The 26492-nt window shown below is 44.5% G+C and overlaps 1 protein-coding gene across 1 annotated transcript; it reads right to left on the bottom strand.

Moving 5' to 3' along the window:
* Positions 1 to 13: 13 nt before the first annotated feature.
* On the bottom strand, positions 14 to 23129 carry LOC123110916 (lysine-specific demethylase JMJ705). Its single transcript, XM_044531555.1, has 7 exons — positions 22085 to 23129; positions 6137 to 6215; positions 5976 to 6043; positions 5148 to 5298; positions 4154 to 4836; positions 3083 to 3688; positions 14 to 2315 (listed from the first exon to the last, which is right to left on the bottom strand). The coding sequence occupies exons 1-7, from the start codon at positions 22920 to 22922 to the stop codon at positions 313 to 315; spliced, it is 4428 nt and encodes a 1475-aa protein (XP_044387490.1). The 5' UTR covers positions 22923 to 23129; the 3' UTR covers positions 14 to 312.
* Positions 23130 to 26492: the final 3363 nt, after the last annotated feature.

The following is a 26492-nucleotide window of genomic DNA, read 5'->3' as shown; positions in this document are numbered from 1 at the left end:
ACGAACAACTAACTGAATGCCACCAGACAGCAAGATAAGTATGTCAATTTAACCATGATGACAAAAGGAACTTCCCCAAGCGTTGGCGATAAACTAAAGCACATACAATTGACTTGGAATAACCCCAGTCAACAACAGGCCAGTTGGACCTAAGGCACTGGAAAAATTGACTCATTATGCGGAGTCAGTAAACAATGGAATGAATTAGACTCCTAATGCAGGTTAATCCAACGACAAATGGAATCTGATGCAGTTATTCAATCAGCATACCCTTCAGAGAAAGAACCTGTACTACTGCACAGGGATTAGAAGTTATGTACTCTCCTTATTTTTCTTACCACTGGAATGGCCAGTCTTTCTCTTGTGGCGGCTGAAATCCGACACAAATCTGAATGTCTGACCACAGCCAGGTACCATGCATTCGTAAGGTCGCACCCCCGTATGGACCCTCATGTGTTCTGTCCTAGCCCATGGCCACTTGAATGTCTTCTTGCAGCCCTTCCATTCACAATTGAGTGGCCTTTCATCCATGTGCACTTTGCGGTGCTGGAGCAGGTATTTATGGCAGAAGAACTTTTTCTTGCATCCTTTAACAGGACAAATATCACGCTTGTGCAACAACAAATCCTGCTGTGAGCTGAAGCTCATGTCACACCCTTCTATATCACAAGGAAATTTTGCTGCTTTATCACCCGCTTGACATCTGCTGGTTTTTCTCTTACCAGTTTGCACCTTCCCTCTAGGCTTCACTTCCATGCCATCCATTTCTTCTTCCCGAACTTCATAACAGTTCTCTCGTGTGGCTTCATCCACATCATTAAGCAAAGAGTCCAAAGCGTTATCTCTGCCGCAACCTTCATCAAACTGGCTATCACTCTTTTGCTTCCTAGAGATTGATTCTATGTTCAGCATTTGCAATTTCTCATCTCCATTTGAGTAATTATCCTTTGCCTTGCCCTTGCTGGATTTTCTCTTACAACAATGCAATTTACCACCAGATTTCACTTCCGCAGCCTCAAGTCTTTGTACTGGACTGTTATCCAAGTTTCCCATTGTGGCGTTATCTCCGCGATGTATGTCATGCCAGCAATCCATATCATTATATTCATCATTTAGTTCATGGGAGTTGTTGTTTCTTTTATCATCCTCACCACTTCGTGTTTTGGCTCTAGATTCCACTTTCACATCATGATCTTTTCCTTCTGGAACTTCCTCCCAGTTGTTATCTTCATCGTATTCTTCTCGAAACTGTGTGTTTATCTCGACGTCCTTTTGCTTCCTAGAAATTGATTTCTTATTCATCTTTTGCACTTTCTTGTCTCCATTCAGAGAATCATCGCTCGCCTTGCACTTGCTCGATTTTCTCATATTACCTTGCAATTTACCTGGAGATTTAGCTTTCACAGTACCAAATTCTTGTTGTCGACTGTCTTCCAAGTGTCGTATTGCAGTACTATCTCCAGAATCTATGTTAAACCAGCAGTCCACGTCATTAGCTTCATCATAAAGGTCAAGAAAATTGCGGTTTCCTTTATAATCCTTTGGCTTGTTAGAACTTGACTTCATGTTCATGCTTTGCAAGGTATATTGTTGATATTGCTGAGTGCTTGGTGCTTCTGTAATTTTACCTCCTTCATGTTTGTCATGATCATCGAAGTTTCTAGGCTGATCGCTGATGGTTTTAGAGTTCATCCCAAGGCTACTGCAATGTAAAGTGGCTTCGTCATTGGCGGAGCATCTCTTCTTTCTGGCTCCAGATTTTTCAATAGAGTCCCTTCCTTTCCTTCTGGATATCCTTTTTGATGGGCTACAGTTAACCATTGTATTACATGTAAGCGATGGTTCATCGTATACTATCTCATGGTAATTAGCACCAAGCATCACTTTGCTGCAAACTATGGCATGATTGTGTTCTTCATGCTCACGAACTAAAAAGGGATGGACTTGGTTTGACATCCAAACTTTCCCGCACCAACATCCAGCCACTCTTTTCTTTGTCACGCCTGATCTTTGCCGTCCATAATCTGTCAAATTGTCTGGGTTTTCTTGGCCAAATGCCTCATAAATGATGGAATTGTATGGTATCTGCTTGCTGTAAAGCGGGGATTTGCTCTGTTTTGCACTGTAGTATATATTGATACCCATTTTAACTGCCCAGTCACTGCTTGCAGGTTCAGCATCTTCATCATGCAACGCCAACTGAATTCTTCTGATGTCATCATCAGTTGCTTCTTCAAAAGCTACATCTTTCCAATCAGGCTTCAAACCAAGTTCTTCTGCTATGAATTTTGCTGCTGACTCTGCTCTAGGATATTCTGAAAATGCAACGTAAATCACTAATCAAGAACAACTTCATTTTACATGGAATACATGATTGACGTCCACTAAAAACACTGTTGACTCTAGCAATAATATTACAAAGATTGCTAAAAAATAGCTCTTCTAACATTATACATATAGCCTATATTTCTAGAAAGAAAACAAGGACAGTGCCAACGAAAGCTCTGAAGCTTTTGAAGCACTCTCCTTGCACCTTCATAGCAATATTGAAGTGTTGTTGAGAATATAGTATACCCCATACTGAATTTGATGAAAAATATGTAACTGAAGCTCTTTGTTACTATATGCCCTTCTCCATACAACAGAGTATGTACAGCAATTGTGCTAAAAATATGGACCAAAAAGGAAAATCCATCAAGTTTCTCTTTGGAGTATCCTGTACTACTTAAGTATATTTGGTATTAACACAAACATGTTGGATATGATGAGGAGCAGGAAGGCACTCCTAGGATTATGGAATCATATGACTATTCCATACTAAAAAAAAGCTCACACTTTATTCACTTAATAAAAACTGTATACTTTATCCCTTTCAGCATACCTGCATACTAATTCAAGATATCCCCAAGAAAATTGCAATGAATATGAATATACATTTTGGGAATATAGAAAGGAAACCAAATATAGTAGTTGCTCAAATAACACTGAACTTCTGCAATAGATTCAAAATTGGACTTTTGTTTAAGATAGCATAGTGAAGGACAAACTCAGGACTCAAGAGATTATGGAACAGTGTTAATACCCGGATGACACAAGAGCATAACATTAGCACCACCAATTTTTTGAAGTTGTGTCCATGTCCCCAAAGCATGTTCTAGACAAAATACATGCATTCTGCAAGAATCATTGTTGTACTTGAGCTGGGTCAACACATCTGGTTCAATTGAGGACTTAGCTGTGGTTACATGAGTATCTGAATAGGCTTTTACACCTGATATGGTTAGATCATTAGCCAAATCAATGTAGACAGAACACTGATCATAGGTTGTTCCTTGCTCTCTCAGCTTTGCTAAATGATTGATATCTGTGTCCCTACCACATCGAGTTATTGTCGTACTATTATCCTCTATAGATTTCAGCAAAGAAGTTGTGGTTTTGGCTTCACAACACTCTTCATACAAGTGCGAATTTGATCTTTGACGCTGAACTGTACTTGAGAAGCTAACTGATGTTTCCAATAACTGATTATCTTTGCCTTGGTTTGATTCCTCCTCAGAGTCTGATGATCCGTAAGTAGAAGCTAGAAGCCCTAGAGCAGAGGTTGACCCATTATTGTTCCTGCTGTATAGTTGTCCACACCGATCAGATACATGGGCTAAACTTACGCTAAGTGCTTCCGAAGCTTGTCCTGTTGAAAACAGACATGATATTTATATCAAGTCTTCCAGGTATGCAAAATGAAACACACTTCATCATAATAGTTCTTATCCTTTAGTTCCATTCAGCTGTAGGAAATCAGGAACTAAAAAAGAAGCACTGATGATTTTTATCACTTGCACCTTTCACATACAAATATAATAATTTCAAAACATAACATTCATTGTTTGATATTATGATTACAAGAAAACTTTAGCAGATCGATCACTTCTCATAGTGCAAAAACGCTACTTTGAATGCAACGCTATTTCTGTTTTTAGCTCCAATTTGACCAAAATCAGAAAGATGATTAAGATGATATGTGCTGGATAAAAAAAAATACCATAACCAGTACAATATTTAGAAATGACACGATGGAGGGGAAAAATGATATGGGGTAAAAGTGATTATTATGCACATGAGATAGTGTGGGGGTAAAAGATCAAGTCGCACTAACCTTGTTGAGGAACCATCTCAATATTTTTGGTTATCCAATTTGAGATACCATCTGATTCACTAACTTCTCCCGGTTTTGCACTCGATGAGATGCCCTCTCTAGACAACACAAACTGGACAGCCGCTTCTCTAGGTTGAATGATGGCAACACAAGCAAAGCTTAATACGCCACACTGAACGCACGGCAACCGCCCCTGATCTAAGAGCCCACCTCTCTTATCTTTATCAGTTACTCCACTCTGCAACTTGGATGGTGATAAACAGAAGGCAGCAGTGCCAAGTTCACCATATTTTGTTTCATAAAGCTTTCTTCTGTTGTATGCAGATAAAGATGCTTCAGTAACTGACTGAGAGTGACTCATGTTCTCTACTACTATACTTTTGTCTAGTGCCACATCAACAGACATATTGTGCACTGCTTGCTGACTAATACTACAGTGACCACCCGTCAAACTTTGTTTAACAGTGAGTTCAGGTTCCATCATCGTAGGAAAGGATGTAGGAGGAAATGGAGTCTCAGGAACAATTATACAAGAACTCTTATCCAGAAGGATACTAAGCAAATTGTTATTTTCAATCACACTTCCAACAAATTTTTCTTTCACCATTGTATCTCCTTCATCCTTCTTCTTCTTATCCCTTAATCGAGAGCTTCTTGGAAGAGTATGGAAATCCTTAGGTTCCCTATAACAAGCAAATAATTTTCCAAAATATAACCAACTGCATAAATATAACTCTACAAAATTATCGCAAAGATAATTCACATTCACTGTCCATTTTGAAGAGGAGGCTGTGGTATAACTGAATAGACTAGTTTAATCAGATGAAACTGTAATGCATCCATCATAAGTCGTTTGAATTCCAACAATATATCTAGTTATTTTAGTGTAACTTAAATTAAAAAGATATAAAGAGAATGCATCAGTTCACTATTCTTGCATAAACAAAAAATTCTATGACAAAAAAGAATGATATTTGTATTCGTTGCAGCACACCTTTGACTTAATGACAATGCAAGCTCGTAAAGCAGCTGATAATGAGAAATCATTGGACCACAATTAGTTGAAGCCCTCCGGATTGCAGCTTCTTTGGCCACCTGCAACCAGAGAGGAGTGGCAATATTTGTTGCTTCCCCACAATTAAATCCTGTGAAAATGAAATAGTTAAATAAATTCATTGTTTCAATCATAGGGGTCGAAATCCTTTACAATAATTAGTATTCATAACTCTTCAGAAGACACATATTAAATACCAAACTTTAAATGTAGCAGTGATTTGGTAGTCGGAAAAATGAATACATGTGATCCACATCCGCAGATGAAATTACAAACCCTGACCAGTCAAAACTGCCATCCCTCTTCCAACAATTTGGGACTGTGTTATTACAAGAAACTAGGTCTAACGTCTACAGCAGTTAACTCTTTCAAATTCTTCTACGGATGCAAACATCATGGTCAATTATCATGAAATAATCACCAATAAAGTTATTTCAACTTTCAAGTGAGTGCAAGCCCACTGTTGATAACTCTAAAAGAAGCTATAAATTGAAACATTTCATCACGGGTGTAGAATAACGGCTATAACGAATGGTTGTCATCTAAATCAGTAATAACAATATATACTATTACTGCAGCATCTGACTGATGAACAAAGTTGAATAAAATCATAAGAACACCTACTGAAAGTAGCTTTTCAAAATTCCATTTCTAAGTATCTGAGAACACTTCTTTACAATAATTAGTGAAGTAGATCCACACATGCAGGAGCAAACAGATAACTTATAGAAAAGCACTCAATTTATACAGACATGATTGATGGCCTACCATGGCTAAAACCACAATGATAAGCTCCAGGGAAGGTGATAACAAATTCTCCAGGGTTCTGAACCAATCTGCTTTGGAGAAGTATCTATCAATAGTGCCCAATGCTCAAATAATGACCAAGAGAATATCACAAACAAGAATGTTAAACCATGTCCCCGTACCTGCAGCAAGGAACTCCCGCAGAAAGTAGCACTTCAGGGGACAAGACGGTCGTCTTCTGATTTAAAGTTTGAAAGGCCACTGCATGCAGTAACATAAGACCCATTAGCAAGTTATAATATACAGATTCTTCCCTACAATGAGCACTTGGTTTTGATTAATTCTGTGCTGAGCAACCTCACCATCTTCATGATGTCCTTTTGGAGATACCCAAGGGGGTTCGCATGAGGTTAGATTATTATCGCTCCTGATTCTTTTGGCAACCGGATCAACATAAGAGAAAGTATCTGTTGAGATGAGAGGGGGAGTACCTACAGAGAGGAGGGCAGGTGGTGTCTGGTGACTCACGAGTAGTTCCTCTCGTGTCTGGCGGCTCACACAGGGGCAGGGGGAAGAGGGGCTCCTCTTCTAGGTCAGCACCTCTCATGGGCTTGGGCCCAAGAGACAGATCTTGATGGGCTAGGGCCCATACCGGTTCAACACTCCCCCTCAAGATGGGTGGTAGATATCTATCATCCCCATCTTGTCACACGCCAAGTTACAGTCCTTTGTTCCCAGTCCCTTTGTCAAGCAATCTGCAAACTGCTGCCCAGAGCTGACATGAGTAAGGCTGATGATCCCAGCATCAAGTTTCTCTTTAATGAAGAAGCGACCAATTTCCACATGCTTCGTCCTATCATGTTGAACTGGGTTATTAGCAATGGCTATAGCTGACTGATTGTCACACCACACCCTTAAGGGTCCCTTCCTCAAGAGTTTCAACTCGCATAGTAGGTGCTTCACCCAGAGCATATCACACAACCCTTGAGATAATGCTCTATATTCAGCTTCTGCTGTTGATCTAGACACAACATTCTGTTTCTTGCTTCTCCATGACACCAAATTTCCTCCCACAAACACACAGTTACCTGAAGTTGATCGTCTATCATCTTGACAGCTAGCCCAATCAGAGTCACTATAGCCATCCACCTCAAGATGTCCACTCTTCGCAAACCACAACCCTTTACCCGGAGTCCCCTTCAAGTATCTCAGGATTCTGTGAACAATATCAAGATGCCCTCTCCTTGGTTCATGCATGTATCTGCTCACCACCCCCACGGCATACGTAATGTCAGGCCTGGTATGACACAAGTACAATAACCTCCCAACCAGCTTCTGATAATCTTCCTTATTCACTAGCTCACCTGATTGTGCTGTTACTTGATGATTTTGTTCAATTGGAGTAGGGGCTGCACGACATCCCATCATGCCCATGTCACTCAAAAGATCCAAGGTGTATTTTCGTTGGCACAAAGATATTCCCTTCTCTGTCCGGGCCACTTCTATGCCAAGGAAGTACTTTAGATTTCCTAAGTCTTTTACCTCAAACTCCTTGCTCAGACACCCCTTCACTCTCTTTATTTCCTCCTCATCATCTCCAGTGATGATGATATCATCAACATAAACTGCAACAATGGTGATCTTCTTATTAGTGTGTCTATAAAACACCGTGTGGTCACCATTACATTGGCCATACCCCATATTCCAAACAGCTCGTCTGAACCTATCAAACCATGCCCTCGGCGATTGCTTCAGACCATACAAGGATTTCTTCAGCCTGCATACCTTCCCCGTAGTCTGTTCTGTGCCAAAACCTGGCGGTATCTCCATGTATACCTCTTCTTTCAAGTCACCATGTAAGAAGGCATTCTTGACATCTAACTGGTGCAATTTCCACCCAAAGTTTGCAGCACACGAGACCAATACCCGTACCGTGTTCATCTTTGCAACTGGAGCAAATGTCTCATCATAGTCAATTCCATAAGTTTGACTATATCCTCTGGCAACCAATCTAGCCTTATACCGTTCCACCTTGCCCTCAGGATTCTGCTTCACAGTAAAAATCCACTTACAACTCACTGCTTTCTTTCCTGCCGGCAATGTGGTTAGCACCCATGTCTTGTTTTTTTTTCAATGCTTCTAACTCCTCTATCATCGATTCACGCCACTTCGGATCTTGCTTTGCAGCCTTCCAATCCCTAGGGATAGACACAGTTTGCAGAGAGGCAACAAACGCCTTATATGAAGGTGACAAAGCCTTGTAAGACACAAAATTGCCAATATCAAGGTCATCACAAGCATCATCCTTTGGCAGAGCCTTCCTTGCTACCTCACCCTTCCTTGCCGCTTCACGTGTAGGTTTTCGCAACGCAATGGGCAGCTCCACTGTGTCAGATGAGCTTGCCTCACTGCCTTGCTGCCCCCTGCACTCTTTCACTGCCTTGCTGCTCCCCCTGCACTCTTGCCTCCCTGCCTTGCTGCTCCCCCTGCACTCTTGCCTCCCTGCCTTGCTGCTCCCCCTGCACTTGTGGTTGCCGCCGAGAGTACACCAGGGTATTCGTCTGCCATCGATCCCGAACAGAACCTGGAGAGCACCAATCTTAAGTGTATCGACAGTTGGCTCGACATGAGCCCGCACATCATCATCAGTGATGGTACTAACCGGAATTGTACCCACTATTGGTTGAACCTGAGCCTGCACATCATTATCAGTGTTAATGTCCACAGGATCACCGTGAGTATGAGACACATCCTTCTCCCCCTCTTGACCATCATGCACAGGGTGTAGATGGTCAAGCTCTGCAAACAACAGACTGAGATCAGTCGGCTCACCATAGAATGGCTCAGACTCCCTGAATGTAACGTCCATACTTACAAACCTGCGTTTTTCAGAGGGACACCAACATTTATACCCCTGCTGACTAGACGAGTATCCTAGAAAGACACACTTCACTGCCCGAGGATCAAGCTTGCCAACAGATGGTCGGTGATCACGAACAAAGCAGGTACTGCCAAACAACTTTGGGGGAACAACAAACTTATTATCTCCAATGATCAACTCAGACGGAGATTTCATGCCAAGTATCCTGGAAGGTGTTCGGTTGATCAAGTATGTGGTTGTCATAACTGCATCATCCCACAAGAACTTAGGCACATTCATGGTAAACATCAACGACCGAGCAACCTCAAGAACATGACGATTCTTCCGTTCGGCCACTCCATTCTGAGGGGGGGTGTCCGGACATGAAGTTTGATGAAGAATCCCATGGTCAGCCATGAAAGCCCCAAAAATGTTGTTCACATACTCCGTTCCATTGTCCGTCCTGAGCACCTTGACCTGTACCTGAAACTGGTTCTTTACAAGAGCATGGAAGTTCTGAAAACAGCTAAACACCTCATCCTTGTGACGCATCAAGTAAATCCAAGTCATGCGAGAATAGCAGTCAATAAAGGTAGCAAAATACTTCTTCCCATTCATTGACACCACTGGGCTAGTCCATACATCCGAATGAATAAGCATAAAAGGAGATATGCTCCTGAGCCCCTTACTCACATATGAGGCCCGTGTGTGTTTTGCATATTCACAAGCATCACATGTCAGCTTGCCTTTGCCTATTCCACACATAACATCCGGAAATATTCTACTCATCTTATCAAAAGATACATGCCCCATCCTACAATGATGGATCATCGCCTGCTTCTCCTTATCCTCCATGGTCGCAGCACACACCAAGTCCGGCTGCACCTCCTGGTCCATGTACCAGAGCCCCCTACGCCTGGTGCCAGTCCCAACCGTCTGGCTCGTCTGTCGCACCTGAATCAAGCAACCGAACTTGTCAAGGATCACACGACAGTCCATTTGATCAATGAGTGCACTGAAAGAGACCAAATTGACAGGAAAGGCTGGCACATGTAAAACTGACGATAGGGAAATGGTCGGAGTACACTTTACTGTACCAACCCCTATGACCGGTTGTTTTGTGCCATCAATCGTTTGTATAGTGCCCGTGTGAGAGGGAGGATGCTTAGTGTAAGATTCGAACACACATGAGTTACTAGCAACATGCTTAGATGCTCCAGAGTCAAGAACCCACTCTAGAGCACTCTCATTAGTAGCAAGAGATGCTTTTTCCGGATTACCTTCATCAGTGGAGGCCCAGTGAGCAAAGTCTCCATAGACAACATCATCTACATCTTTGCCTTTGGACGTCCCAGTGTCTCCTGCAACGGCCATGTGAGCCCTCTGACCCCCTGAGTGTCCTGAGTAGCCACCTCTACCTCTAGAAGCCTGGCTCCATGAGGTCTCTGAGTATCCACCTCTGCCTCTAGCACTTCTACCTCTGCCTGCTCCCCCTCTATTATATCCCCTGCCTCTGCCACAAGTTGGACATTCTCTCTTTCAGTGACCTACCTCCCCACAGATATGACATTTGGTGGGATCTCCCCACTCCATGCGCTCAGTGACTGCAAATGTCGAAGCTGGCACAACCTTCATGTCTGCATGCTCAAGGGATAGGCGCACCTCCTCTTGAGTCATCGCTGCAATAGCCTCAGGAATGGTAGGCAGACTAGGTTGGTGCAACAGGGAAGCCTTCCTGCCATCAAAGCAACCTTTGAGGCCAGCCAAAAATTTCAGCACACGCCTGCGTGCCATCCACTTATGCCCTGACTCGATTGAAGCCGCATCATAGAGTTCCAAGGGATCACAGTTATCCTGGTCAGCCCACAGAGCCTGCAGTTCTGCCACGTATGTCATCACTGACATGCCATCATCTTGACGCAGCAACCTAATCTTGTCCTCAATCTAAACAATGAGCATGACATTGCCCTTGCCAGAGTATTGAGTGGACAGAATCTTCCATATCTCAGCAGGTGAGGATAGCCCCTCCACAGAGCGTCCAATGGAGGGCACCACGGAGTTCAACAACCACACCATAAGTACAGAGTGGATGACCTTCCACCTCTTGCCCTCTGCACTACTCTTGTCCCTTGGTTCTACAACGGTGCCCAACAAATATCCATCAAGCTCCTTCTGCTCCACAGCCCACAAAGCCCTTCTGGACCAGCTCAAATAATTTGTTGCCCCCTCTAGCTTCATGTCCAGGGGCGACATTTCAAGCTTTTGAGCCACTTCCTGTCGAGGAACGATGGCCCCAGAGTTGGACTCCGCGAGGATCTTAGCGAGCTTCTCCAAAGCCTCGGCAAGACCAGTTGGTTCAGCCATTGTTTGGCGGGATAAGCAGCAACAGCAAAACTCAGCAACACCTCTTCTTCTCTTTCCAACCAGCAGCAGCTCCTCGCAGGAATAAGCTCCAGCACCTCCTCTTCCTTCTCCCCCTCAGCAGCACCAGCAGTAGCAGCAACAGAGTCAGCAGCAGCAAACACGCAGCCTCCAGGACCACAGCGCCCAGCAGCAGCTCCTCTCCTCTCGATCACTCCCCTTTCTACTCTCCGCTCAGCAGCACCACAGCGCACGCAGGACGCACGCACTCCTTCTCTCCACTAGTGCTCCTCCTCTGCTCCTCTGCCTGCTGCCGCTCAGCACACGCACGCCAGCAACCACCCCGAGCAGCTCCTCTTCCTCTGCAGCCGCCCGAGGACGAGGAAGAGCCCGAGCAGGGGCTCTGCCTCCGGTCCAAGAAGCAGCAGCAGCAGCCGCCCGCGCGGCTCTGCCGGGCCGGTCCCCGCGTCTCTCGTGCGTGCAGCTCTCCGCAGCCTCCCGCGCGCACGCCAGATCCGCCGCCACCTCGCCGGACGTCGCCGCCGTCTCCTTAGGCCCCGCCGTCGCTGGCCTCTGATACCATGTTGAGATGAGAGGGGGAGTACCTACAGAGAGGAGGGCAGGTGGTGTCTGGTGACTCACGAGTAGTTCCTCTCGTGTCTGGCGGCTCACACAGGGGCAGGGGGAAGAGGGGCTCCTCTTCTAGGTCAGCACCTCTCATGGGCTTGGGCCCAAGAGACAGATCTTGATGGGCTAGGGCCCATACCGGTTCAACAGTATCATTTAGCATGGTGGAGAGATTTTGTCTACTCCTAAAGACCAGGGTGGCCTCGGCACCCATCTAGAAGTCAAAAATAGGTGCCTTCTAAGTAAGTGACTATTTAAGCTGCTAACCAAGGATGGAGTGTGGCAGTCACTCTTATGTAATAAATATTTGGGGTAGAATCCACTCACTCATGGCAGTTAAAGCCAAGCCAATGGACTCCCACTTTTGGAAGGGTCTCATGAAGGTTAAAGATACTTTTCTTCAATCTGGATCTTTTTTTCTCTAGGTAATGGTGAATCAATTAGATTCCGGGAGGATAAGTGCATTGGGGATAAGCCTCTTCCGGTTTTGTAGCCCAAGTCATTTAATATTGTCCGTCACAGGGATGCCACTGTTCCTGCGATTATTGGAGTAGAGAACTCACAGGTCTGACTTTCGTACGGCTCTCATTGCGTCATTCGTCAGCATTTGGTGGACAGAAATGAGATTGTCCTAAAGGTTGCAGATGTGCAGCTTACTACAGACCAGGACCTATTTAAATGGGATCTTCACACTTCTGGCCTGTTTCTGTGCACTCGATGTATACAAGGGTCAAGTTTAAGTTGAGAAGATTGTAGCGTCTTAAATTACCGTTGATGAAGGGGAGCCTTGGTGCAGCGGTAAAGTTGTTGCCTTGTGACCATGAGGTCACGGGTTCAAGTCCTGGAAACAGCCTCTTGCAGAAATGTAGGGAAAGGCTGCATACTACAGACCCGAAGTGGTCGGACCCTTCCCTGGACCCTGCAAAAGCGGGAGCTACGTGCACTGGGCTGCCATTTTTTTTTAAATACCGTTGAAGATAAAAGTTTTCCTTTGGTTCGTCTACAGAGAAGTTATACTAAGGATAATCTTGTAAAACGAATGTGGCAAGGGGATACTCGTTGTAGCTTCCGTTATGAAGAAACCATTCATTGTTGTGTAGCACGTATTGCATGGCAAGCTGTGTATTTAGCCTTTAATATCACCCTGCCCCATACTATTTCACATATTTTTGGGTCCTGGCTAAGGGGGGTTGATAAATCTTTAAGATCTCTTATTCTAGTTGGGGCAGCAGCGGTGCTTTTGTCTATCTGGCTATGCAGAAATGACGTCATTTTTTACAAGAAAAATGTTCATTCTTGTATGCAGGTGCTAGTCTCATGTACCAATTGGCTGTTGTTATGGACGTTATTACACAAGGCCCAACACAAGGTGCTGATGGAGCTTGATGCAAAGAAGCTCGAGTGGATTACCAAGTAGTTTACGTCCCAGTTTGGACGGCGTGCCAATGATAGGCTCCTGAGCGTTTAGAGTAGTTTTGTTGGCATGAGTTATCTTAGTTGGTCCATGTTTTTATCTTGCCCTCCTTTTGGCAAGATAGGAGTTTCATCTTGTCGTGGTGTTCTCACGGGTCACGGCAAATGCCATGGGTAGGCTTATCGGACGTGGTTGGGGCCAGAGGACGTCGGAGGGTTCCGGGTGCGAGATCAGGGACAAGCGGAGAGGGACTCGCGATGTACCCAGGTTCGGGGCCCTCCGGGGGATGTAAAACCCCTAGTCCTGCTGGCTCTACTAGATGGATCTCATAAGGTGAATACAAGGCGCTCCGGGAGCTGTTTGAGGGGAGGAGGAAGAAGAGCTAGCTCTCTCCTTCTCCTGGTTATGAGTGTGTGTGTGTGTGTGGAAAAGGAATGGAACTCCCCGGATGGAGGGCTCCTGGGGGGTCTTATAGACCTGCCCCCCAGGGTTACAATGGTAATGATACATGGGCACGGCGCCCTCATGTCATCGTCTCGAGCCGGCCGCAGGTCCCGCCGGCTGCCAGATCCGCCGGACACGAGTCCCGCGGGGGGCCACGGCACTGTGGCACGTCGTTGCTCGCGTCACGGGGTGGTGGGCGCCGTCTTGCTACAGGACCGCACCAGGTCGCCGCCGCCGACTCCGAGACGTGGCCTCGGGGCACACTGTAGCCTGCTTTGGTCGGGACAATAGGTGCACTGTAGCCACGCCCGCCCGTCGTAGGAGGGGGGCTGTCTGGTCGTCTGGTCGGCCTGAGCGGGAGCCGACCCGGCCGGGTCAAGCCTTGGTGCCCCGCCCAGCCGCCCCGGAGCCAGGCGGCCGGATGGCAGGGTGAGCCGGATGGCAGGGTGAGCCGGATGGCGGGGCGCTTGCCGCCCTGTTGTTTTGGAAGATTGTTAGGTCTGGATTTGCCTACCCGGGGGTCATCCCTGATACGGTCACTGCAGGTATTCTTGTCGTTCCTCCATTACTGTCAAGTAAAACATCTTCCAACCGAGAGACTCGCTATGAAAACAAGATGCAAAAGTATGTGGTTCCCGCTCTACGTCATAAGAAGATCATGTGTGCTACAGAACAGAGGGGGGTCTTAGGTGTGAAGTCTGTTCTATATGCTACTGAAAGGAGATGGTCATATGCTCAACCGATTGAACGCAACAACATCGCTACAAATAATTCTTTTGCTTGTTCGGTTGCTCCTCAGATCGTGCCTCGGGAGGAAGTGAAGCCCACGTTCAGAACACCCTGTGATTACTTCTATCTAGGCCAGCAGAGTGAAAGTTTGAAGGCTGCACCATCAAGTTAATTTTAGTGTCAGCCTAGAAATCATACATGCAAGTATACGTACGTGTGTCCTTTTTATTTGCTTTCCACAGTTTGTTCAGATTTGGTAGTTTTCTTTTTATTTGCTACGTACAATTTGTAACAGACGAGGAGTCCTCATCGTTTCCTAGTTCAGGTCGGGCCTGGCCCAAGTATTAGGCACCACCTATATAAGCAAGGGGTGCACCGCTTTGTAAGAGGAGGTTTTGGTACGTGAAGAAAATACTCAGAAAAGCATCTGATGGATGCGCCGCATCTGTGTTCCTGCGTTCCATAATTTTGGTTCGATGATTGCATGTGTTCCGGCGACCTAGATTGCCAGGGCATTAGTTTTGCTCGGTTCTTGGTCTTCCAGGATCGATCCAATCTCTCTTTTGCTTCTCCATCTACTTCTAATCTCCTCTGTTGATTACTCCGTCGCCGTCGCCTCCACTAATCGTCATTAGATTAATCCTCCATCTATCCAAGTACTACAACTACTACGTACACATCTTCTACTACTTTCCGATCCCTACAATCCATCCATCCATCTAGTCTAGCTACTAGTTCTTCTGCACGTACACTTCTTCTCCCAAAAATTATTTCTTCTAGTTGTTTGCACGAGTGAAAGATCAGGGACACCTCATAAAATCGACTCAAAGCTATTTGAGCCATATCAATCCCCCTGACACATCTCTTTGTAATAAGCATTGAATGAGGTTGGCTATATGTATCGAAGGATGCAGAGGCCAGGGAGAATAGATACATTTTCTAAAAATAATAGACACATTCTTCCACGAATATTAAACATTATGTACTACTACCCCCATTCCAAAAAATAAGGCATGCACGTATTGCAAAATTCAACTTTGCCTGCGAGTTAGACCAATACGGAGTATTATATAAGTTATGTGACTTAAAAATCATATCATTGAAAACTTCTTTTGAATACGAACCCAGCTATATAACTTTTGTCACACATAATCTACATTTGGTTGGTTAAATTGATGGTCAAATTTGAAGTTTGAAATGTGTGCGCACCTTATTCATTGGAATGGAGGGAGCAAATGATCTCTAGACAAATGGATGTCAGCTATGTGCTTAATATTGCTTTGAGAATTGAGATAATTTAAACTAGGCAAGCTGGCCTCTGTTGGAAGAATTATCAAGAGTCAACTGCACCATAGGTCACTAAACTTGTGTGCGTGTCACATGGCTCCCTCAACTTATGAATTGCACATTCGAGCCTCAATTTATGAATTGCACATTCAGGTCCGTAAACCTGTATAAATGTACCAAGAGCTACAAACTGCAGTTAGTTCGTGATGATCCTATGGTACTGTGATCATATTTAAATCGGTGATTGAACATGCAGTTGCAAACATGTAATCAGGAACTCATACAGTCCAATGAAATGTGAATACTTCCTTCAAACCATAAGTTATGATGACGTTAATGCTTGGATGGCCGTTGCATACACATAGGAATTGTGAAGTGGACAGGGGGTTATCATGCAGGCCCTGGCCACCTTAGCCCAGGACACAACGGTTGGGTCCGTCTCGGAGCTTCGGTCGGACTCACGATTCAGGTACAACTCAGTTGGATTGCTCCTTGGACTTGTTTGCTGCGTAGGAGAAGTGTCGTGGCCACTCTCACTCTGTGGGCATACCCCATGTGTGTTGACTACATGGCATTAAGAGTGTTTGACACGCAATAGGGTAAAATGGTACACCCTTGCAGGTTTAAATCTACTCAAATAGTCATGTCTATGGTTATGACGACTTGGAGATTTTGTAATTAATTGTAGAACAACTTTAACTAATAATTTAATAAACTTGCTTAGGTGTGAGTGCCTTGGGGATCCTACCTCGTGAAGCATGCGAGGGGGATGCAAGGTAGTGTATTGATGTGGTGGTTAGGTTAAACTATGTAACAGCCCAGGACCAACACTTTCCGCAGTCATTGATTTGCATCATGTTCATCTCATAAGCATTGCATTCATATTGCATCCAATTTAATTTGAATGAGGATTTAATCAACCCTCAACTTTTCCTTGAAGGGCTAAAACCTTAAATTGTGCCAAATGTCCAAAATGCCCTTCATAAACCTTGGATGATTTGGCTAGGGCCTCATAATTATTATGTGGGCCAAGTTCCTCGCCATCTGGAGATTCACCAAGTCTCGGTACCAACGCCCAAATGACTACCACCGTCGTGGACCTCTGCCAAGTACGACTACGACACGCGAATGACTACACCGCACCGAACCCGATCCACCCCACCCGCACACAACAAAGGTGACGACCTGAGACGGTTGTGTGCATGATAGCATGGATCGACCAATTGGACGTTTGCACCTTCTATTGTCTTGAGCTTGTGGCCTCCGTGTCACCACTATGCACCGTTAGCTCAATTTGCACACATGACAACACACTTGAGGCTTTTTGCGGCCGGAACCCCGGAAACACCGCCATGGCAACAAAATGTGCTTCCATGGCAATGAAAACGTGACGTGTCATACTATATGTCAAATTGCTCAGAAAATTGCATAGAACCTCGTTGTCATTCTCATGCATCATAACAACATTTAAAATTAATATGGTGTTTAGTTTAATCGTATTTTAATTGCATTAGACCATTCAAGCATCGCAACTTGCCATGACATAACATTGCATATCATGAGCATGCTGCATCGTTGCCGTAGTTGCATCTGTTGATTCGTTTCCAGTGTTTCTACTTCTTCGCGATAGGGTCCGGGGATGACGTGAGATACGAGCAAGGTATGAGAATGTACCAAGTGTGGATTCTAGGCAAGTAAAACCTCCTTGTCCATTCCAACACATCCCATTACTTCCTCCCTTATTCTTGCATTAGTGTAACGATGTTGTAGTTGGTCTTCAATACCTATTCTGGTGCATGGCCTATTTATTGTAACCCTTATATGCCTTTACCTTCCGTTCATTATGTTAGTTACTTGCTTGATACTACCATGGGAGCCTGCTCTGACTGTAGTTATACCATATCTACCTGATGTTCTTTTAGGGCATCATACATGTTAACTTGGCTCTTATACATTCTTTATTATGCAATGGAGTTAATTATGTTAACATGTATTTAAAGGTTGGCAAGACATGCTTAGAGCACCGGTGATTTGCTCCACTCCAGCCGACCTAGGATCCGAGTTCTTGTTATCTCGACTCAAAGATTGGATGCACTAACAACTCGTGTGAGGTTTAAATGGGGCCCTCCTCAGCCTACTACCTACTACCTTAGACCACAAGACTTGTCCAAGGGCCACAATAGTTCTGGCTTTCCTTCTGGCATGCACATTACTCATGTTATTCCACGTACAGACGAGACGGTCCCTGATGTTATGATTTTGTTTTTGTCATTGGGGGAGGTTATCCCCTGATATTTGCATACATGCAGGAATTGTGGGCTAGCCCCCCCCCCCCCCAATTTACTTGGTAGGGGCATGTCATGCAATGGTTGGGTTTGACTCAGACTTCGATTGGACTCTCGATTCGGGTAAAACTCAAGTAGCTCCCTGGGCTTGTTTGCAACGTAAGGGAAGTGTTGAGTCGATCACCTCTGCCAGCATACACCGTGCAGTGTGTCATCTAAGATAGGATCGTACGTGTATGGGTAACTTGGTGCACCCCTGCATGGTTAAATCTTTTCTTACAGTTGTGTCCACGGCTATGGACAGCTTGGAGATTGTTAACTTGATCATAGAACAGCTTCAATTAATAATTAATTAAACTTGCCAACCGTGTGAGTGTGTTGGAGATTCTTCTTTGTGGATGATGCGAAGAGGAATGCAAGGATGTTTGCGGTTAGGTAGGTGAATAGAGTAGTTGATCTTTAATGCTATCTTACCTCGTATACGCTTTCTACCTTGTCTCTGGTAGACGCAAGTTGTAGCCTGTCTTCTATAGATGCTTAGTGATTGCCACCGCTCAAACCACATATACAAAATGTTGCATACGTAGATACATCTGACGTAAGTCTTGCAAGTACAATTTGGTCACCTTGTTTTATTATTCTTTTTTATCCAGATGCTGCAAATCAGATAATAGCATTTGGAGCACGTAATCTTTTGGTGAAGCGTTAACTATGGTTATCACCAGACTTGGCCTGGGCAGGGATATGGATGTCCTTTTGCTTTTTTAGCCTTCTTAAGGCATTTGTTAAACTTTACCTATGTAAGGTATATTTCACTTCCATTGCAAGTTGTATCTTGGACGTAAGACCCTTGTATTGTATTCATTTGTTAAATTTGACTAGTTGCAATCCCTTGCACTTGGGGGTTCTAGAACTGCTTGGCATCCTAGTAACTGGACCATCAACAATCTACGCAGCTCCACGCTAGCAAGGACGAGCTACGTCGAGGATCGGCGCGACACCAAGCTAGGACAAGCGACATCCCGGCGCGAGGAGCCTTTTGCCTTTTCGCCTTATTGCACTTTACTGTTTCTTGCTTTTTGGCTAAGGAACTTGTTTAGGCGGGGCCATCTAGCTTCATCGGTTCACGGCTTTACACAATGGAGAGAATTCCCCACGATCGACGCCAATGTTATTGTAGTTAAAACAACGGGTGAATGGGGGTAACATTAGCAACACGGCCGAAACAAAGATTAGAGAGGTGTCTACGACTGTCTTAGAGTAAGTTAGTCGTACACCAACAAATTTGACACATCAATGTTTTTTGAAGAGGTTTCCTCACCTCAACGAGGGCAACCTAGTCCTATGTTTGGAAAGCGTTGAGGGAGGTTTGGTCGCAGGTCGAAGTCATGTGTGACTCCTCAGCACCCTCTCCAAACTTCTTTTCCTCAATGTCGATCCAACTCGTACGCGACTCCTCGAACTCAAACCCTAGAGCTCCCATTCTTGCCTTAGTTGCCCTAGTGTCCTCCCCTTGATTTCATTCAAGTGAGAGTGAATGAGTACGGGCCCATGGGGCCTTACATAGGTTAGGGATCCTTGACAAGTGACCAAAGCTACCATGGTGGTGGTAGCTGGGAAGGGTATATTGGTAAAACTTGGTCCACCAGTCCATCATGGATCATGGACTAGTCAAAGGTGGAGGGTGCCAACACTCATCCCTCAACCATGATGAGCATTGGCTATATGGGCATGTTCTAGGCTTGGGCCTCTTCTTTTTTGCTTCTCCCTTTGATTTTGTCTTTTTATTTCCTCTTCTCCATTGACTTGTTGACCATGGCCATGTTCTTGGTTTGCTGTTGACCGGCTTGGATTTTTGTTGACTTGCCATGTAGGACTAGGTGGGATCCCAAATAGAATTAATTATTCCTACATCGATAGTTTTTTATTTTCTTGTTATTTGAGGTCTTATACGTACAACTAATTATAGTCTATTGTAGGAGGTGTCTACAGTATGATCTATATGTGGCATGGCGAGGCACTAAAGACAGACGCGGACCTTGTCTAAGCTATTGTACACACCCTTAGCAAGGGTGTTGCATTAAGGTCTTTTGAGGTTTCTTATACATAATTCATGCAAATAAACGAAACAAAAGAATTTCACAAGAACTTGCAACCAGCAAGGAATCACATAGATCATCAAGAAACACCAGCGAATGATATGCAAGAGCGGCCTTGGTTGGTGTATCTAATCATTGTGGGTGGGCTTGGGGCAAGATAAAGTGGTCATGGACCAATCCAACATAGTGATCAAGTGATTGGTAGTCAATTCAAATATATTTTGGTTATAGTTTACAATTTATGAATTCTGAGAGATTAGCTTATTAGAAAATATTGTTGGACTTTTGGAGCCATGCAAATGAGGTGACTTGATAACTTCAAGTCTTCAAAATGTGGAGAAAATCCGATATGACTTGATCACAACATAATTTAGCTGCAACCATCTTGCTAGGAGAACCCCTAGAATAAAAGCTGGGCCTTTACAAAGCCATCCTGAAATGTTGGTCCTTGCAATGAAGTATACCCAAAAAAACAGCACATCTTGATATCTTAATTTTATACTCCATCGGTCCAAATATATAGCGTGCATTAGTTTTTTTTATTTTAACTCAAACTTTGTTAATTTTGACCATGTTTATAGAAAATTTATCAACATCTTGAATATAAAATCAATACCATTAGATTCATCATGAAATATATTTTCATAGGGTATGTATTTGATATTGTAGATACAGATAATTTTGTATACGAACTTCATCAAAGTTTGTTAGATTGACTTTCATAAAAACAAATGTGCACTATATTATGGACAGAGGGAGTACTAAACACGGATGACCCAAACAAGATTTATTCTAGGCATCTGGATAGACGTGCGGATGACTTACGTGTAGTTTGTGTATTTCTGTTTCTTTTGAATCCAAGTCCTAGAAGCATTGGTTATGTTCCCTAAATCTTCTTGTCTTCGTAAATACATACCTATGTCTGAATTTGCCAGCAGCGCAGGAAGCCGTGTAGCATCATGATTTCTGAGGGTACTACACAAATAATCAGTAGGCCAGATACCCACATAACAAAATCGGTGATCTATGTCATCCTCACACAGTGCCATTTGTTCAACCGCTATCATTGATGTCTTGCTGCTCATAACATGTATGTTATTGCCCCAATCCTACATGTTCTGCAATCTAGCGGCCCCAATTTTATGATGCTTAAGATACCTTGAAAGTTCGAAACAGGTTTTGGAGCCAGACTAAATTTCATTACTACGAAGGATGGTTTGATTGATAGACATATCCTTGTGCATGCAGTGTGCACTTTCATTTCATATAGGTCTGTCACATGCTGAGTTTCTGAGGGGAGTTATGAGAGGTGGAGGGTGAGGGCGAGGATGTTTGGGCTTTGGCGCAGTTGCGCCAAGGAGGGAGAGATAGGGACGGAGGTAAACACCGTGTTATGTGTTTATTATTCAATATTCCCAACAGAGTTGATCACCAAGCTGTGTAATGCTGCCCCCACATCACATGCCATACTAAAGTAAAAGTCAGTTTACCAAACAAATCGAGCATGCATAGGCTTCCTTCTCAAGTTCAGCTTACCCTTCTTAAATCTCTCACCTGTCTCTCGGTCCCTACCCACAAATCACAGCCTGTGCACTGCCGTGACCCTCCCCGGCCTACCAGGGTGTCGCAGTGCAACCTCCTATGATCATTGAGGTTGCAATGGTTCAATTTGAAATTAAAGTATCTACTGTATCTACTTGCTTAGTTCAGTTTCCAGATGCATATTCGCTAGTATGTTTCCTTTTTCAGAGCCATAAATTGCATATTGAAGGGCACTGGTTCCTGGTTAATTTACACGTTGTTGCAATTGCACATTGCTCATCTGAAGTTGCTGACAGCCTGACACTACCGAATGTCAGTTATCTCCCCAATTGGCAGCAGAATTTGACAATTCAAAACAAGGTTTTGACTCTACAAGTCAAGAATGAAACACTTACGACTTCTCAAGCAAGTCAAATAGAATTCAAGCGCTTCTAAGCAAGAAATAGAAGTACAATAAAAGCATAGTGGAACAGATGACTCACTGATGGCATTGAGGTCGTCCGCATACCCATGGACACGGACAGCATCCTCGAAGGCAAGCATGGCATCTCGGGGCACGCCGTACCAAGTCTTGGGCTTGCCGAAGTGGAGGTAGTTGAGGCTATGCAGCTCATGGTCCTCCACGTGCCACGCGAACCAACTGTAGAGCATCGCCACATATAGCATCGGCGTTGTGACGCCAGCCACGTCCCGGCTCATCGCCCGCAGTAGCGAGCCCCGAGCGCGCGGAGCCACCCTCATGTTCCACTCCGTCTCGCCGACGTCCCTGGGCGCCCCTACCGGACTGTCAGTGTCCAGGTCTAGCACCTCCCGTTTGACGAAGCCAGACCCCGGCATGTCGTTGCCGTACTCGACATTGAATGGCCTCGCAGCGCAAGCACCCCAGAAGAGCGCCTCGAGCTGGAGGGGCGTCGCGTGCTTCGGGGGTATCGCGTGCCTCGGGAGTTCGAAGTCGCGGGCCTTGGTGCGGAAGGCCTCCAGGGTGTAGCGCTCGCCGCTCTCCCAGACGCGACGGTTCGCGCCGCGACGGTTCTTTGTGGAGAGGCCCACCTGCTGGAGCCGCGTCGGGAAGGTGGGGCCAGCGTCGCCGGAAGCGGACGCATTGGAGGCGAACGAGGCCTTGAGGAGCTGAACGGTGGCCTCGCGGGGCGGCGAGGGGAGCGGGGGGACGATCTTGCAGATGCCGTAGCGAGAGGCCTCTGGCTCGATCTTGAGGATATAGGCGATGGGGTCAGCGAACTCGGCGAGGGTGGGGCGGTACTCCGGCGCCACGGGTAGTGTGCGCAGCCACTCCGGCGGGTCCACCGGTGGCAACGACATGGCGGCGACAGCGGCGGCGGAGTACGGTAGGGTTTCTTCAGGCGAGGAATTGCATGTGGGAGGCGGTTTGGGGAATCGGCTTCGCTGCTCGCTTGGTGCTTGCTGCTGCTTCTGCTGCTTTGGGGGTAGTGAGAGAGAGAGAGTCAGAGACAAGGGTTGGAGGAGAGAGAGAGAGTCAGAGACCAGGGTTGGAGGAGAGAGAGAGATGTGAAGGCAGGGGCGAGGGGTGGGGATTTCCCTCTAGGCTGGAAATGAAATTTGTGATCTTCTATTTGCAAGTCATCGTTCAACCAAAAGGGCAAATAATCAGTGCGAAAAGGCAAGCGGAATTTCTTTGTCAGCAATAAAATATACAAGCTTGAAACTAAATACAAATTAGTTTATTGTTTTTAAGTTCACATTTCGACGCATCGACGATGAAAATGAAGACAAAGTAGTCTTGGTTGGAGGTTGTTAGAGCTTCCGTGACGTTGGTAAGATTGACATCAATAGCATCGCCATATAGAGTGACGCTTTATGGATCTGGGTGGTAGAGATCTAGAAATGAAGTGGCGGGTATTGAAGGGATTGAATGCGATACTAATAGAGAGAAAGCACCAAGATTTGAAGAATGCAGTTGGTGGAAAGACTGCGATTGAGATTTGGAATCAGAAGAAAGGTAGATTTTATAAAGAGGTGGAGTAGTTACAAATTTTGTACGATAATTTTGTTTAGGACGCGAATATCCAACGACTGTTCACATGAGTACAAATCCTGGCGAACTACTAGTTCACGCTTGCTGGTCAAACCCAGCGAACTAATTTGTTCGCTAATGGACACCTGATGACCCACAAGTATAGGGGATCTATCGTAGTCCTTTTGATAAGTAAGAGTGTCGAACCCAACGAGGAGCGGAAGTAAATGACAAGCGGTTTTCAGTAAGGTATCCTCTGCAAGCACTGAAATTATCGATAACAGATAGTTTTGTGATAAGGTAATTCGTAACGGGTAACCAGTAACAAAAGTAAACAAGGTGCAGCAAGGTGGTTCAATCCTTTTTGTAGCAAAGGACAAGCCTGGACAAACTCTTATATAAAGCAAAGCGCTCCCGAGGACACATGGGAATTATTGTCAAGCTAGTTTTCATCATGCTCATATGATTCGCGTTCGTTACTTTGGTAATTTGATATGTGGGTGGACCGGTGCTTGGGTACTGCCCTTCCTTGGACAAGCATCCCACTTATGATTAACCCCTCTCGCAAGCATCTGCAACTACGAAAAAAGAATTAAGGTAATTTAACCATAGCATGAAACATATGGATCCAAATCAGCCCCTTACGAAGCAACGCATAAACTAGGGTTTACGCTTCTGTCACTCTAGCAACCCATCATATACTTATTACTTCCCAATGCCTTCCTCTGGGCCCAAACAATGGTGAAGTGTCATGTATTCGACGTTCACACAACACCACTAGAGGAGAGACAACATACATCTCCTTAAAATATTGAACGAATACCAAATTCACATGATTACTTATAACAAGACTTCTCCCGTGTCCTTAGGAACAAACATAACTACTCACAAATCATATTCATGTTCATAATCAGAGGGGTATTGAATAGCATTAAGGATCTGAACATATGATCTTCCACCGAATAAACCAACTAGCATCAACTACAAGCAGTAATCAACACTACTAGCAACCCACACGTACCAATCTGAGGTTTTGAGACAAAGATCGGATACAAGAGATGAACTAGGGTTTGAGAGGAGATGGTGCTGGTGAAGATGTTGATGGAGATTGACCCCCTCTCGATGAGAGGATCGATGATGATGATGATGATGATGATGATGGTGACGATTTCTCCCTCCTGGAGAGATGTTTCCCCAGCAGAACAACTCCGTCGGAGCCCTAAATTGGTCCTGCCCAGGTTCCGCCTCGAGGCGGTGGCGCTTCATTCCGAAAGCTTCCTTATGATTTTTTTTCAGGGAAAAAGACACCATGTAGCAGAAGATGGGCATCGGGGGCCTGCTAGGTGGCCCACGAGGCAAGGGGGTGCACCCAGGTGGTAGGGCGCGCCCTCCACCCTCGTGGCTGGTGGGTGGCCCCCTCTGGTGCTTTCTTCGTCCAATATTTTTAATATATTTCAAAACTGACTTTCGTGGAGTTTCAAGACTTTTGGAGTTGTGCAGAATATGCCTCTAATATTTGCTCCTTTTCGAGCCTAGAATTCCAGCCGTCGGCATTCTCCTTCTTCATGTAAACCTTATAAAATAAGAGAGAAAAGGCATAAGTATTGTGACATAATGTGTAATAACAGTCCATACTGCAATAAATATCGATATAAAAGCATGATGCAAAATGGACTTATCAAGTCCCCCAAGCTTAGACCTCGCTTGCCCTCAAGCGAAAGCCGATATCGAAAAATATGTCCACATGTTTAGAGATAGAGGTGTCGATAAAATATAATACAGACATGAGGGCATCATGATCATCTTTAGAACAGCAACATATATTGTCATATGATTTCTTATGCTAAAGTAAACATCCATTCACAATGTAAAGTATGAATCGGAAACTTCATTGAAAACTAACAAACGATGATCTTAGTCATTGAAACAATTGCAATTTATCATAACATCGAAAATAGTCAATATAAGACCTTTTTTGCAAGTCCACATACTCAACTATCATTTAGTCTTTCACAATTGCTAACACTCATGCGATACTTATGGGTATGGAGTTTCAATTGGACACAGAGAAAGATAGGGGCTTATAGTTTCGCCTTCCAACCTTTTACCTCAAGGGTAATGTCAAAAATAATACTTTATGAAAACCTACATCCAAGTGGATATATATATATATATATATATATCGGGGTCTTTCCAACACATAGTGCTTGCCAAAGGATAAAGTGTAAAAAGGAATGGTGAAGATCACCATGACTCTTGTATGAAGGTAGAAGACAAAAATAAAAGATAGGCCCTTCACAAAGGGAAGCAGAGGTTGCCATGCGCTTTTAAGGTTGGATGCACAAAATCTTCATGCAAAAGAACGTCACTTTATATTGCCACTTGTGATAGGGACCTTTATTATGCAGTCCGTCGCTTTTATTTCTTCCATATCACAAGCTCGTATAAAGCTTATTTTCTTCACACTAATAGATCATACATATTTAGAGAGCAATTTTTATTACTTGCACCAATGACAACTTACTTGAAGGATCTCACTCAATCCTTAGGTAGGTATGGTGGACTCTCATGGCAAAACTGGGTTTAGGGATGTTTGGAAGCACAAGTGGTATCTCTACTTGGTGCAAAGAATTTGGCTAGCATGAGGGAAAAAGGCAAGCTCAACATGTTGGATGATCCATGACAATATAACTTTTTCATATATAAGAAAACATAACTCATTACGTTATCTTCCTTGTCCAACATCAACTTTTTAGCATGTCATATTTTAATGAGTGCTCACAATCATATTGAAAGATCGAGGATGTCGCCTAGAGGGGGGGTGAATAGGCGCTTTAAAATAATTACGGTTTAGGCTTGAACAAATGCGGAATAAACCTAACGGTTAATTTGTCAAG

Source organism: Triticum aestivum, chromosome 5B (assembly GCF_018294505.1).
Source record: "Triticum aestivum cultivar Chinese Spring chromosome 5B, IWGSC CS RefSeq v2.1, whole genome shotgun sequence".
Classification (NCBI taxonomy): domain Eukaryota; kingdom Viridiplantae; phylum Streptophyta; class Magnoliopsida; order Poales; family Poaceae; genus Triticum; species Triticum aestivum.
Note: the sequence above shows the minus strand (reverse complement) of the source record. Positions and strands in the feature narration are given on the sequence as shown.